Below are 2175 nucleotides of genomic sequence, written 5' to 3' on the forward strand. Positions count from 1 at the left end.
TGGTATTAAACAATAATAACAAAATTAAATTGTTAAACAAATTAATATTTGGGTAATTTAAGAGGATTATTTCCATGCATAAAATAAAATTAAAATGATCACTTCATAAATTCGAAAATCTAACTCAAATTATTTTCCACAATTTTCAAAATTAACCTAAGTTTTCAAAAGAAAAGGTTAGAGACGAATATGAGTTATCGTTTGAACTAAAATAAATGATTTAGTCGATTTGGGATTTAATGGAAATAGAGATTTAAGACGTAGAAACAGAGAAATAAGCTTACACACATTTATTCATTAATAATAATAATAATAATAATAATAATAATAATAATAATAATAATTCAAAGCAACAACATAGGCACAGTCACATACTATAAAAACACCTTGAAACAAGATTTCTTAGACAAACTGATCAAGATACTCTTCCACAGTTTTGTATTCAACCTCTGGATAGAGCTCAGAGGCCTCGACCCCGAACGAGGGCTCGATTTCGAAATAAGTTTGATCCCCCTTCACAAAGATTGAGTGGTTGATGGAGAGTATGACGTTGAGAGGGGTTGGAGCTTCTGCGATTTGTTTCAAGACTTGTTCTTCGGGGACATACTCTTTCTCCAATGTTTTACCAATCTTCTTCTCCCACAATGAAACAAGATCATTGAATGAGTAGATATTCTTGGGTGGCTTGATGAACAGAATCTTGTTCAATGTTCTTGGATCACCCACTGCTTTGATCGTATATGTGCCGATATCGTGCTCATAATTGAAGACAGCTGCAAATTAAGAATGGTTTGTTTCTTATTTGAATGAAGTTAATAATAATAATGCTGAGATACATATATATGTATAATGTGTAGATATGATACCTTTAGCGTGGCCATCTCCTAAGATAATCACTTTATCTCTGGGGGGAGCAGTAGCGCCTGGTTGACTTAGCGTTGGGAGCGAATAGCCCGCGAAATAGTTGGATGAGACATAGGTGTAAGGTATTCCTTCTGCTTCAATTGCTCTGCGGATTTGAACTTTAGTTTCAAACGCAGACTTTGCTGGTTCAACAGCACGAGCACGATCTACATCGCTCCCGAATTCCGAAGGCAAGAATCTCTACAACATTATAACAAAAATAGTTTGGATTTATCACAATTTATAGCTAAAATTTGGCAAGTCTCTAGAAACTGACGATAGCAACATATCAAGCCAACCTTGACATTTCCAGCCTCTTTAATAGCAGCAATGATCTTTACTTGATCAGCCAATTGGAAGTGACCAACTGTGGATATGACCACATCCACTTGCTTTATAGCCTTCACCAAGCTCTCGTGATCATACAAATCACCCTGCATGTATAATTTCGTAAACATGCATAATCCAACCTTTTTAACTAGCAAAAAGAAAGGGTTCAAAGAAGCAATCTTTTAGTGGAAATTAAAGTAAACAAAAAAACCTACAATAAGAACGGTGACACCAGCTTTCTTGAAACCCTCGACGACTTTGCCTTTAACAGGATCAGAAATGGTGCTCTCTCTGAACAAAGCAAACGTGGGGTGGCCGGATTTGGCGCTTGCTTCCAATACAAATTTGCCGATGTACCCTGTTCCTCCGATTATCAGAATCTTGCTCCTCTCAGCCATTTTCTTGCTCGTTTTTCCCCCTCGAGAACTTGTGGGACAGAAGTAGTTAAAAATAATAAGTTGGTTGATGGTGTTATGTTGAGCCCCGGTGTAGGCTATATATATACACGAGATACTCACACTACAAGCCATATATGTTTTATGTATATGTATTGATACCCAGGGATTAACCCATCAAGATCCGGCCCAAATTCTCGGCCCATCATTAAGGCCCACAGATGAATGGCCCATGACAAGCCCATGTATTCTCCTATAAATACCAGGTTGGAGCGTATGATTATTGGATTCAATATATTGTTTTCAGCAGCACCCTTAGTTGCTCCCCCCATATATCCTCAGTCACTGACTTGAGCGTCGGAGGGGCTCGCAAGGACACCCTCCTGGCCACCTCCTAACGATCTTATTTGTGATTTCAGGCTCAGGGTAATTTCAGAACCTGCGTCTGGACTAGTGACACTTGCCGGAATCGGACCCTAAATTTCCCGTGAGTATCACTTGGCGCCGTCTGTGGGAAAACTTGAGTTAATACGTAGAGATGGCAGGC

At 38.6% G+C, this 2175-nt stretch overlaps 1 protein-coding gene across 1 annotated transcript; it reads right to left on the minus strand.

The window, feature by feature from the left end:
- Positions 1-260: 260 nt before the first annotated feature.
- LOC142525459 (isoflavone reductase-like protein) lies at positions 261-1717 on the minus strand. The gene is made up of 4 exons (XM_075629758.1): positions 1449-1717; positions 1203-1337; positions 867-1104; positions 261-773 (listed from the first exon to the last, which is right to left on the minus strand). Exons 1-4 carry the CDS (start codon positions 1629-1631, stop codon positions 403-405), a joined length of 927 nt encoding a protein of 308 aa, XP_075485873.1. The 5' UTR covers positions 1632-1717; the 3' UTR covers positions 261-402.
- Between the last annotated feature and the right edge of the window lie 458 nt (positions 1718-2175).

This window comes from Primulina tabacum, chromosome 14, assembly GCF_025594145.1.
Source record: "Primulina tabacum isolate GXHZ01 chromosome 14, ASM2559414v2, whole genome shotgun sequence".
Lineage (NCBI taxonomy): Eukaryota > Viridiplantae > Streptophyta > Magnoliopsida > Lamiales > Gesneriaceae > Primulina > Primulina tabacum.